The sequence below is a fragment of the Ranitomeya imitator genome, chromosome 7, assembly GCF_032444005.1.
Source record: "Ranitomeya imitator isolate aRanImi1 chromosome 7, aRanImi1.pri, whole genome shotgun sequence".
In the NCBI taxonomy this organism is placed as follows: domain Eukaryota; kingdom Metazoa; phylum Chordata; class Amphibia; order Anura; family Dendrobatidae; genus Ranitomeya; species Ranitomeya imitator.
This window is the reverse complement of record NC_091288.1, coordinates 71,790,711-71,803,202: the sequence shown is the minus strand read 5'-3', so window position 1 is coordinate 71,803,202 and position 12,492 is coordinate 71,790,711. Positions and strand designations below refer to the sequence as shown.

Sequence of the window (12,492 nt, the reverse complement as noted above, 5' to 3'; positions counted from 1 at the left end):
TTATTTTTGTATCGCTTTATTCTGAGGGCTATAACTTTATTTTTCACTGATGCTGTATGGCAGCTCGTTTTGCGGTACAAAATGACGTTTTCAGCGGTACCATGTTTATTCATATCCGTCTTTTTGATCGCGCGTTATTCCACTTTTTGTTCGGCGGTATGATGATAAAGCATTGTTTTTTGCCTCTTTTTTTATTTATTTTTTTACGGTGTTCACTGAAGGGGTTAACTAGTGGGACAGTTTTATAGGACAGTTTTATAGGACAGGTCGTTACAGACGCAGTTATACTAAATATGTGTACTTTTATTGTTTTTTTTTTACATAAAGAAATGTATTTATTGGAACAATATTTATTTATTTTCTTTATTTAGGAATTTAAAAAAAAAATGTTTTTACACAGTGTAATTTTTTTTAAACTTTTTTACATTGTCCCAGGGTGGGACATTACTATATATTGTCAGATCTCTGATCTGACAGTTTGCAGAGCACTGTGTCAGATCAGCGATCTGACAGGCAGTGCAGGAGGCTTCTCAGCGCCTGCTCTCAGCAGGCGCTAGCAAGCCACCTCCCTGCATGACCCGGAAGGACCCCTGCAGCCATCTTGGATCCGAGGCAGGGAGGAGATTGGAGGAGACCCTCAGAACAATGTGATCACATCGCGTTGTTCTGAGGGTCTCAGGGAAGCACACAGGGAGCCCTCTCCCTGCGCGATGCTTCCCTATGCCACCGGAACTCTGTGATCATGTTTGGTCGCAGTGTTCTGGGGGCTTAATGTGTCGGGAGTGGTCCGCGACCACTCCTGGCACATAGTGGCGGATGTCAGCCGTGATAGTCAGCTGACACTCAGCTGCAATCAGCCGCGCTCCCCCTGTGAGCGCGGCTGATCACATATGACGTACTGTCCCATCGATGGTCATACAGGCCCAGGTAACCTCGACGGGATAGTACGTCAGATGTCAGAAAGGGATTAGCATATCTATCCTTCCTGTGATTTACATAATTCAACGAATTTTCCTTCATGGTGTTGCAATTATAATGTTGAGGAGTGTCTATCAGCTGCAGGTATGGACTGGGGCTGAAAATCAGCCCTGAAATTTGAAGTCACACAGGCCCATGCTGTCCCCGTCCCCAAGCACCAGATGGGATATATTGCTAATATTACCCTGGATGGAGGAACGCAAGATTTACTACAAGACCATTCTAATGATACCCGTGGCCTACTGGGGTAAGTGACTGAGTCAGCTACTTTGTCCTCCATCTCAACTCTTAACTGTATGGGTGAGAACAATTCTGTTAATAACGTAGCAGTCAAGGAGGCCCACCACCAGACAGGCCCTTCTGGCATTTGCCAGAATTGCCAGATGGCCAGTCCGGCCCTGATCAGCTGTATGTGTATAGAGTTATATCTATATATCTATTCTACTCACTCAGCTGTGATTGAGGTAGGCACAGGAAATGGTTTCTGTAAAAAGTCTAGGCTGGATTATTAAAACTTCATAAACCGCTCATCATAATCAAACAAAAAGACAGCCTTTTCTGGCACAGAGTGAAAACAGAAAGTAAATAGTCTATACAGTAGTGCAGGTTCGCCGCTCAGCTTAGGGTCCAGCTCTTGAGTCCTTTAGCAAACACAAGCAATATTGGAGGTCTACACACCTCCAGACACAATTACTGAATGAGACAACTGGTCTCTTTTCTATCTTCCATACCACAGCCCTGAGGTGGGGATATGTGAGTAACCAATCCCACTCATCTCTCTGATTGCTTGTAAACCCAGCCCAGATATGCCCTACTAAATCTCTCAGCAGCATATGTGCTGGAGCTTGCTTTCCCGGGCTTACATCACTGAAGCTGCCAACTTCGACGATACATATCTTCCTTCAAGGATCTGTCCGGCAGCCATCTTACATACCCACCTCTACCCAAAGTTCAGGGGGCTTGGCACCTTCTGCCATCAAACAGTGGACCGTCGACAGGGTGTCAGCATTGCCATGCAGTTTCCTGGACCTATGCTCTACATGAAAGCTAAAATACTGAAGTGCTAGGAACCACCTGCTCACTCGGGCATTGTTCCCCTTCTTCTCCCGCATGCACCTCAGTGGGGCATAGTCTGTCACTAGACTGAATTTACTTCCCAAGAGGTAGTACTTAGAGTGTCCAACACCCACTTGATGGCCACACATTCCTTCTCCACTATGGAGTAATTCTCCCAGGATGACAGCTTTCAACCTACATACATTATGGGGTGCTCTTGCCCATTCACCTCTTGTGATAAGACAGCTCCCAGACCGACATCTGACACGTTTGTCTGAACCGCAAACTCCTTAGAGAAGTCTGGTGCCACAAACACTGGCTGTTCACACTGGGCTAGCTTCAGTTCCTGAAAGGCCGCCTCAGCTCCTGGAGACCTCTTATCCATAACTGACTTCATCCCTTTAAGGCGGTCCATCAAAGGGGTGGCTATCATGGCGAGGTTAGGGATAATCCAGCGGTAATAGCCCACAAACACAGATGAGCATAGGCAGGGGCGTAATAATTCTACAAATAAATAAAACTGCTGTGATCCAGAGTTGGACACAACCTCTCTCATAGCGGCATGTCAGAGCGTTCTTGGGCATCTTGGGTAGACATGAGCGAATATCTTCGGCTCCCTCCTTATTCCGCAAGTTATAGCACTTACCAAAGAAGCTGCAGCAGTAACCAGGATACATGGAGCTCTCCCCATAATCAGGTGTTGCGGCTGTGTGACAGTCACAGCGCACAGGCTCTCCATACATGTGTTGTGACTGTCACACAGCCGCAACACATGCACCTGCGGCATCGGACACCTTATTATTGAGAGCAATCCAGGTATCTGGGTTCCCACTGCCACTTCTTCGGTAAGCGCTATTGCTTGCAAAATAAGGAGGGAGTTGAAGATATTTGCTCATGTCTACCCACGATGCCCAAGAACGCTCTGACCTGCCGCTATGAGAGAGGTTGTGTCCAACTCTGGATCACGGCAGTTTTACTTATTTGTAGAATTATTATGCCCCTGCCTACTACATAGCCCCAATTATTTAGCTTCCTCCATGCCCATGGCACATTTCTTATGGTTTATGGAAAACCCCACCTTCCGCTGAGCATCAAGTATTGCCTTAACTTTTCTTAGATGGCTTTTCTAAACCTGGCTGAAGATCACCATGTCATCCAGGTAGGCGGCTGCCTACTTTTTGTGGGGAGCTAGGATCTGGTCCATGGATCTCTGGAAGGTGGCTTGAACTCCTTGCAACCCAAACGGCATCCTTCTGTACTGGATCAAATCGTCTGGCTTTGAGAAGGCAGTTTTCTCATTGGCATCTTGGGACATAAGAATTTGCCAATACCTTTTTGTGAGATCAAGAGTGGTAAGTTACATCTCCAGCCTTTCAAACAGTTTATTGACATTTTAGGAATTTTGTGTAAAATTATGTACAACTGACCTTTCTTTCTCACTTTTTTTGTGTTGTTCCAATACACACAACAGAAATAAGCATATGTTTAACAAAACGTGTTATTGCAATAAGCTTCAGAGAGAACTACATTTTGGAAACAATTTCAAGGGTGACATGATGGCAAGTACAGTATTCATGTACAGTATATATATATTGTGATGCAGTGACCCATGTTACTGCCAGGGGGCACTGTATGTGTTCCTCAGGATACGCATGGAGGCGTATTTGTGATGGTGATAATGATACAGTGTACGGCATGATTGTAAATGGCCGGTATGTGTCGTAGAGGGAGTCTGCGCCGTAAGCCTGTAGTATTGTTGTTCTGGGAACTGTAGTCCCACAAGTATTTGTATAGTTAAAAGGGAGACTTGCAGGGTTAGTTGGAGAGCTGGGCAGGACTGGCTAACCACACACACACACCTCCCACCTATGGGGCTTGTTACCGGTACACAATGTGACCAGGGTTTGGGTCACATGTTGAGTGTATGGACCTGAATGGTCAGAGTGTGAAGTCCTGGATGGCCTGTGTGTTGGAATGTCCTGGAGTGGACTGAATTTCTGGAAGCACATGGTGAGGCCATGAACTGATGGCCTGTGAGTTCGAAGTGCCTGGGACTGGACTTCCTGAATAGCGCACTGAGAGGCTGTATTTGCAGAGCCTGTGATGACTACTGTGTTGGGGAAGCTACAGTTCCGTCTGCGGGTCTGGACTATCTAAATTGCCCTGGTCACAAGGACAGTGATCCCAGTTCGGTACCTTCCCTGGGAACCAGGACTGACAGGAGTCAGTGTGTGGAGCAGGAGCCCCTGTAAGGTAACTCCAGATAAAAGGGGTTACGGACAGAGAACTATCTGCCATTGGAACAGACTGTGGGTGGTTGTTATGTTCTGGGGATGTATACAAGTATAATGAACTGTTGTGGTGTGGTTTATGATGCCTAAATAAACCAAATAGACTGTTTTTTTGTGAGAAACCGTGCCTGAGTGCTTTAATCCCGTTGCCAAGCGAGTTTCTCCCAACACACTCAGGTAGCGCGATCTCACTATATATATATATATATATATATATATATATATATACATACACACTGCTCAAAAAAATAAAGGCAACACTTAAACTACAGAATATAACTCCAAGTAAATCAAACTTCTGTGAAATAAAACTGTCCACTTAGGAAGCAACAGGGTTTGACAATCAATTTCACATGCTGGTGCAAATGGAATAGACAACAGATGGAGATTATTGTCAATTATCAAGACACACTCAATAAAGGAGTGGTTCTGCAGGAGGAGACCATAGACCACATCTCAGTACCAATGCTTTCTGGCTGATGTTTTGGTCACTTTGAATGTTGGCTGTGCCTTCACACTCGTGGTAGCATGAGACGTACTCTACAACCCACACAAGTGGCTCAGGTAGTGCAGTCATCCAGGTTGGCACATCAATGCGAGCTGTGGCAGGAAGGTTTGCTGTGTCTGTCATCGTAGTGTCCAGAGGCTGGAGGCGCTACCTGTAGACAGGCCAGTACACCAGCCAGGGGACATGGAGGGGGCCGTAGGAGGGCAACAACCCAGCAGCAGGACCGCTACCACAGTCTTTGTGCCAGGAGGAACAGGAGGAGCAATGCCAGAGCCCTGAAAAATGACCTCCAGCAGGCCACAAATGTGCATGTGTCGGCACAAACTGTTAGAAACTGACTCTATGAGGATGGTCTGAGTGCCCAACGTCCACAGATGGGGGTTGTACTCACAGCCCAGTACCGTGCAGGACGCTTAACATTTGCCACAGAACACCAGGATTGGCAAATTCACCACTGGCGCCCTGTGCTCTTCACAGATGAAAGCAGGTTCACACTGAGCACATGTGACAGAGTCTGGAGATGCCGTGGAGAGCGATCTGCTGCCTGCAACATCCTTCAGCATGACCAGTTTGGCAGTGGGTCAGTAATGGTGTGGAGTGGCATTTCTTTGGAGGGCCGCACAGCCCTCTATGTGCTCGCCAGAGGTAGCCTGACTGCCATTAGGTACCGAGATGAGATCCTCAGACTGCTTGTGAGACCATATGCTGGTGCAGATGGCCCTGGGTTCCTCCTAATGCAGGACAATGCCAGACCTCATGTGGCTGGAGTGTCAGCAGTTGCTGCAAGATGAAGGCATTGAAGCTATGGACTGGCCCGCCCGTTCCCCAGACCTGAATCCGATTTAACACATCTGGGACATCATGTCATGCACCATCCACCAATATCACATTGCACTACAGACTGTCCAGGAGTTGGCGGATGCTTTAGTCCAGGTCTGGGAGGAGATCCCTCAGGAGACCATCCGCCACCTCATCAGGAGCATGCTTGGGCGTTGTAGGGAGGTTATACAGGCACATGGAGGCCACACACACTACTGTGCATCATTTCCTTATTTTGAGGCATTTCCACTGAAGTTGGATCAGCCCGTAATTTGATTTTCCACTTTGATTTTGAGTAACGTTCCAAATCCAGGCCTCCATTGGTTAATAAATGTGATTTCCATTGATGATTTTTGTGTGATTTTGTTGTCAGCACTTTCAACTTTGTACAGAACAAAGTATTCAATGAGAACATTTCATTCATTCAGATCTAGGATATGTTATTTGAGTGCTCTCTTTATTTTTTTGAGCAGTGTATATATATATCTATATATATATAATGTAGTTGGATATATTACCATGATACTATACTACTATGGTTTACTGATTTGGATGTGAAATAGCAATCTGTCTCTGTGATTACCCATCTATAAGTCATTTAGGATTTTTATAGCATATTTTTCTCAGGGGAAATATTAAATTAAATTATATGGATTGGCAGAAGTTAATACTAAACTCATCCTTCTCTGTTGTTAATGGAATAGTGTCAGTTGTCACCCCTCATTACTAGGGAATGGTGAACAGCTGAAACCAGGCTGGTGAGCCTCCTAGATGACAATTTTATTGCAAAGTATTCTCAGCACTACTTTCTAATATTGCCAGTGAAAAATTATAGAGCCGGCAAAAGGGGAATGAAGTCCTGTACCAATCAGATACTCCATGTAACCTTAAAAAGTTACGGAAAAAGTGTTTAAACACGAGGTACACTGGTGGTGAAACTCCTGACTTGTGGAAACAGGGTAGCTTGCTGTGCCACACTGTTTGCATAACTCACATTCATTTCTATGGGGGTTACACAGCATTGTGCAACTGTGATCAGCTTCTCACGTAACCCCACTTCTGGCAGCCAGGACTTAGAAGAAGTTATTCCTGTTTCAGCCATGAAATGTAGACTAGGAATAAGAGAAATAGCTGAGGGACCCAGTTCAATGGAGTAAAACTCTTCAGCTTCATTGGTGCATTGTTAAAATAACGTCATTTATCTGTTGTCCATAAATCAGAGCATCAATGCATTTCTGCACCCTTACTCATGATATGACTAGGAATATCCCAGTGGAAACTGCATAATCACCATCATCATTCTATTATTTTATGTCCATTCTTTCTTCATATTAATGTAGTATACATTATGATATGTATAGTGTGATGACTGCTACCACCCAAGACCGTTTTCTCCCATCAAGTGACACACACAACAGTTATCGTAACTTTTAAAACTTTATTGGGAAATATACTCATAACATTTCCATCTTTTACTTTGGGTAAATATTTTTTGGTCGCAGCTTAAACCGGCAGTATCTGCCAACAACAGGGGTGTAGGGAGATTACTGCCTTCCGGTCTCCCGGGCAGGTATCTTCACCACCAACAAAAACTCCACCCTTCCGCCAAGGAGGAGCGAACCTAGAGAGCTACGACCCCCCCCAATGCATGCACCGCCTGAACCACGCCTTCTCTAATACCATTGCGGAAGATATCTATTCCCGCCTCATTCAAATGAACTCCGTCTGGAAGCAGAAAACCGGAATTGTCCCCTTCCAGCCGATGGTGCCGAACAACTATACCATTTTTAAACCTTACAAAACGCGATATCCTCTGATTCAACGTGCGTCTGGATCTCTCCATGGCATTCAACTCCCTGGCCCCCCGCCACACCAGCCTTGGGATAACTTCGGACCAGACCAGACGCATCAATGGGAAAAAACTCGGAAACTTGTCCATGTCTGATCTAATCAGTGTAAGTAGTTCAGCCAGTGGGGACGAAGCCAGGTCGTTTCCTCCGGCATGGATGACGACAATGGTGGGGGATGAAGCCACCCGTGCAATATGAACCACCTCCGGAAGGACTTGGGACCACATCATGCCTCTCATGCCACGCCATATCACGTCGACATCGTTGAACCCCAGGGATCGCCCTCCTGGGCCCAATTCAGCGCGGCGGGCAGCCCAATAGACGTATGAGTGACCCACTATCCAGACACTGGGTCGCACCCCATCTGGGAATAAAATGCAAACAGTTAGACAATAACCGACAATCAAAGGAAATTAACCGATGTATTACCAAAGCTGCTCCCGTATTATGATAGTACTAAAAACAACCCAAATTTTTTATAGCAATAAGTCAGGCCTGATGTATCTATTAAAACAGCGAGATCTCCATCTACCCACCCTTTGAATTTCTGATTCGAACAAACCCGCTCTAGATGCTTCTGTTGCTGCGCCTATACGAAATGAGTGAGTCCCAAATTCTGCTGCGGGCATCCCAACCATTGACAACGTACGTCTCAATATAGCTAAAAATTGGCCCGACACTAGTGGAACCCCATTTTCATGTACGAAAAATTGAGAACCATCCTTCCTAACTCGCGTGTAATTCAAAATTAGCATTAACGGGCATATGTCCTTGTTGATGGCAAATATAGGGAACCAAGTTCCCCTACCTTCTTGATCAGTTTTGGATTTACGTATTCTAATCCTTAGACCGTCGTTGCAAATCAGAATGTCCTCCCGCCTAAGGCCACCTGGTTTATTCAAAGCAGTAGGAACAATCTCACTGACCCGCATGGCCCCAAAAAATGCTAGGCCAAACGCCGCTGATGTTAGCGCAGCTTCGTATTTGCAATCGCAAACAGAATCCGTTGCCTTAACCAAGTTCACTAACAAATCAAAGGATATAGGACGCCTGTTATCACCGTGCTTATTTGCTCGTCGCCAACCTTTCAGTATCTGGCTAACCAGAAAATGTTTCGTGGAATCTGGCCAGCCTCGCAGCTTGAAATGGAACGCTAGCGCAGACATACGATTGCGCGCCACTGAACCTGACACTCCCATAGCATACATCTTGGATAAGAACCCCATTGTCACCTGCATTCGAGCCTCCTCTGAAGACCCCACTGGTTTTCCTTCTGCTAACAAGCACCACTCCTTCCACACCTTACCATATGCTTTCCAGGTTGACGGGGCTATCGAAGATCGTATTAGCGGCATCAGGTCCCCAGGACATCCCAGATCGACTGTGGGCATTCCACCTCCTCCAAGGGCTCCTGAATGCGCCGTCCCAGTACATCCTGCGAGTGAGACCCAGTTAGTAACTCAGACACCTTCTCATTGCTGACGATTAATGCGTTCGCTTTAAACCAAACATTAAATGTTAAACATTTCAATACTATGAACCTAATTAGGTCTAGCACCAACGATGAAGGAGATGCTAGGTAGTTGATGGCATGAGCCCCGCTAACGGTTTTAAGGTGAAGACGAATATGCTTGTTGGCCAATTGTGAACCCCAGATTTCCATGGCCACTGCCACCGGAAGGAGGTCAATCAGGGTTGGCTCTGCGTGCCAATTCCTGTGAACCCATAAAGCAGGCCAATTCGCTGAACACAATTTGTTACCCAGACGAATGCTGAAACCAGTGTGGCTTGACGCCGCAAAAAACAAACCCATGTCCTCATTTGAGCATTCTGACTCCTGAAAGCAAGTCCTACCATTGTAGTTGTTGAGGAACAGCTTCCATGTGTTTAAATCAGAACGTAGATGTGCTGTAATCCTGATTCTATGGTGGCTTTGTTTCACTCCTCTCGTGGCTATCATTAATCTGCGCGAGAAGATCCTGCCCGCTGGCATGACCCTACAGGCAAAATTCAAGGAGCCAAGCATTGACTGCATTTGCGTCAATGTGACTTTACCAACCGAAATACATCCGCTAATGAGTTCCAGCAGTTTCTTAATTTTCTCCATCGGCAACCTAAATTCCATGGCGACCGAATCGATTTCGATCCCGAGGAATGTGATCACTGATACTGGCCCAATCGTTTTTTCAGGGGAAAGTGGGACCCCGAAATGTTCCATGGCATCTTTGAATTGGGCTAGGGTTGTGGAGCAAACATCTGATCCAGCTGGACCAACTATCAAAAAGTCATCGAGATAGTGCGTGATGGCGGTTTGCCGAGTGATTTTGCGAGCAACCCATTCTAAAAACGTACTAAATAATTCGAAATAAAAACAGGAAATAGAACACCCCATGGGAAGACATGTGTCATAATAGTATAGATCCTCAAATTTAGCTCCCAGTAGGTGGTGACAGTCCGGGTGTACCGGAAGCAGCCGGAACGCGGATTCTATGTCCGATTTTGCCATAAGGGCCCCCGGGCCCGCGCTTCTGACTAAGTCGATCGCTTTGTCAAAGGAAATGTAAGTGACGGCTGTTTCATCCCTGGGTATACCATCGTTAACCGACGTACCCTTGGGGTATGATAGGTGATGAATTAATCGGTATTTACCTGACTCTTTTTTGGGAACTATACCCAAGGGGGAAACCCGTAAGTTAGGAAAAGGTGGGGAATTGAAGGGACCGCGAAAGCGACCCAACCTGATTTCCTTGTCCAACTTCGCTGCTAGTACGTCGGGTAATTCCTTTGCGGATTGTAAGTTTGTGGCCGATTGTGGCTCCGGGGACCAATTAAATGGGATGAAGAACCCATATGAGAAACCGAAACGCAGTTGCCCCGCAGCCGCTTTATTGGGATATTTGTCCAGCCACGGCTCCATTCTTTTTACGCTCACTGGCATCGTTAACCTCACCAGGGATTTTTCCCGGAGTTAGCTTTTTGGGGTGGTCGTGTGCATTTTGCCACAGGGTGGGAACCTCCGCACGCTGAACACTCATGTCTATATTTGCAGAGCCCATAAAACTTACAGTGTCCTTCATTAAATAACCAGCATGAACCTGGTCTACGCATGACTGTTGCTGCCGCGTTGTTACCGGACCCGGCAGCGGGTGAAAGGATTGGGTTGCTCTTTGCGCCATCATCAAGCGGAGCCACGAATCCGTGGCTTTCATAGCCCAGCCTAATTGGGGGTTGGCGGTCAAGCGACGGCGGAAATCCTCATCATATTTCCACCATGCTGATCCCCCGTGTGCCTTATAGGAGTTGTAGATGCTATCTAGGTATATAAATAGCTCGGAGCACCTTTCGGGGTGCTTCTCCCCCATAACGCATCCCAGGACCGCAAACGCTTGCAACCAGTTATTGATGGTTTTTGCAACTTTTGGTTTACGTTCATATGTTTTTTCTCCCAACCGCCTCTCTCTATCTATCGAGTGCTGGTCCGTGGAGACCAGGGACCATATGTCAATGAAATCATTAGCCCAAATTTGTTCCTTGATGGCGCTATCCAAGTGGGCTCCTAACGGAGGGACCCCACAGAATAGGCCATCCTTGTACACCTCTGGGCAGGGCGGAGGGGGTTGCCTGCAAGGTCCCACTGGTTGTAGCAATTTTGGGTTGACATAGATCCTGCCCCCTGTGGCCGCACTTGCTGCTGCGTCTGAAATATTGGTGTTGGTTCTCTCCCCTCCCCATGCCCCGACAAAGGGGTACTCACCGATCGGTGCATTGGCCTCCGGACAGCTTACTTCCCGTGCCACGGGAGTCGACGGACCTTGGCGTTCCATGCGCTGTATGGACCTACGACGAGAGGACTCCTGCCTGTGTGACCTGCCTGAAGAACTATCAGATGAAGAAGGCGAGCGCCAACGCGAAGCTCTAGACCGTCTGCTACGTCGGCTGGACCTAGATCTATATGAACGCCGTTTGCTACCATGACGATCGCGCTTCCTATGCCTGCTTCTGCGATGCTCTCTAGGGGATGACGATGATGACGATGATGATCTGCGCACGGGGCGGATACCCGCACTCTGTCTGCTATCCAGAGCCGGGGTGCCAGCACCCTGACTTGGGGCACGAACACCGGTTGCCATCAGTGATATTGACGCTGAGGCGTTCTGGTGTTCCCCTAATGCCGCCTGCGAGGGAATAATTTGCCCGCCCGGTATTTGTGAATACGGTGTGCTAAAAATAAGTGGGTAAGGTGGAAACTGTGAGTCGCCCCCTATACTAGTCTGGGAGTATGCACCGTGCTGACCTGATGCTAATATTATGTGGGGTGATCCCATGTTCTGCTGTGCTACCGCTGCCCCATCCTTGTCCCTGACAGTATTAGCATTAGCTTCCCCTGCGTTGCTTGAAAGTGGAGGAATACCTCCCTGCGGAGCCTCAGTCTCCTTTCCTGCCGTCCCTGAGTCCTGTGATGAAGCAGACGTTCCTTGAACTCCCCCCATGCTGTTTCTAGTTAGGTGCCCAGCTCTGGCTAATACTGCTGGCACCTGCAGTCCTGCACTCCCTCTTATTGTGCCCGGGGCAGAAGGGGGAATAAAGCTTATGTCGCTAGTCCCCGACTCTTGTGTCTCCCCCACCTGCTGCAGTTCACTTCCTCCCATCCCGCTGGCGCCGAGAGCAGCAGGGGCGCGCGCACGAGAGCTGCGCGCGCTCTTTTTTGAAATCGCTGGCGGGCTCAGCCGTGCCGGAGGCCGGGTGGCTCTGCGAGAGCGCCGACCCTCCGGCGGCGCCGCCGTCTGCATTATGGCAGGGAAGGAGTCACTCCTGGTCAGCAAAGCTGCTAGCCAAGCGCTGCCTTCCCTGCCAATCCTCTCCCTCACCGCACTCTCCAGCGGGTCCATCACACCGGCAGCCCAACAGGTCCGGGTCCTGGGATCGGATGTGATTCCGGCGCTTCCTGGCGCCAAGAGCAGGAGATAAGCCCCGCCCCCTCCTCGGGGAG

General features: G+C 47.8%; 1 protein-coding gene across 1 annotated transcript; it reads right to left on the bottom strand.

Moving 5' to 3' along the window:
- Positions 1-7,044: 7,044 nt before the first annotated feature.
- LOC138644730 (uncharacterized) lies at positions 7,045-12,492 on the bottom strand. Its single transcript, XM_069733429.1, has 4 exons — positions 12,371-12,492; positions 11,257-11,373; positions 8,809-8,937; positions 7,045-7,866 (listed from the first exon to the last, which is right to left on the bottom strand). Exons 2-4 carry the CDS (start codon positions 11,324-11,326, stop codon positions 7,274-7,276), a joined length of 792 nt encoding a protein of 263 aa, XP_069589530.1. The 5' UTR covers positions 11,327-11,373; positions 12,371-12,492; the 3' UTR covers positions 7,045-7,273.